General features: G+C 55.6%; 1 protein-coding gene across 1 annotated transcript in view; it reads right to left on the bottom strand.

The window, feature by feature from the left end:
* Nucleotides 1-235: 235 nt before the first annotated feature.
* Nucleotides 236-752, bottom strand: part of EMH_0071670 (uncharacterized protein) — a gene marked incomplete at both ends in the record, with an annotated part of 1,554 nt that continues 1,037 nt past the window's right edge. Inside the window, 2 exons of the mRNA XM_013499130.1 lie at nt 236-437; nt 671-752. Of these exons, the coding sequence (XP_013354584.1) occupies nt 236-437; nt 671-752 (284 nt within the window). The remainder of the gene's footprint in view (nt 438-670) is intronic.

Here is a 752-nt window from a genome sequence, read left to right as displayed (position 1 = left end):
GTGCTGTCTTCTTTTCCCTGAAATAATTTTAGTAATATTTTAGAAATATATTTCGTTGCTGCTGCAGCAAAAAGTAGAGTAGCAGCAGCAGCAGCAACAGCAGCAGCAGCAGCAGCAACAGCAGCAGCAGCTGCTGCCTTCGCGCGGCTTCCTTGAGCAGCAAGAAAAACCACTGCAGCAGCAGCAGCAACAGCAACAGCAGCAACAGCAGCAGCAGCAGCAGCTCCTGCAATAGCTACAGCAACGGAGCCTGCTGCAGTGGCGCATCAGCAGCAGCAGGTGCTGCTGCTGCAGCAGAGGTAAAAGCTGCTGCAGCGGCGTCATCAGCAGCTGCTGCAGCAGCATCATCATCAGCAGCAGCAGCAGCTGCTGCTGCTGCTGCAAAGGTGCCATTATTTGCTGCCAGCAGACCCCCGCGTTGTCCTCTAACAACGCAACTGCAGCAGCAACAGCAACAGCAACAGCAGTTGCAGCAGCAACAGCAACAGCAACAGCAACAGCAGCAGCAACAGCAACAGCAGCAGGAGAAGGAGTTCATAGGCAGCAACTGCTCTAAGGAGTAAACATCTTCGGTGTCTGCTGCTTTTGCTTTTGCTGCTGCTGCATTTGTTTGCAGCAGCTGCTGCAGTTCCCGCAGCAGCAGCAGCAGCAGCGCCACCCCCACCCCCACCACCATAACCACCACCCCCCACTATCACCACCACAACCAACAGCAGCAGCAGCACCAGTAGCCCCAGCAGCCCCAGCAGCAG

The sequence above is a fragment of the Eimeria mitis genome, genomic scaffold (genome assembly GCF_000499745.2).
Source record: "Eimeria mitis Houghton genomic scaffold, Emh_scaff4023, whole genome shotgun sequence".
NCBI lineage: Eukaryota > Apicomplexa > Conoidasida > Eucoccidiorida > Eimeriidae > Eimeria > Eimeria mitis.
This window is presented reverse-complemented; position numbering and strand designations above follow the sequence as displayed.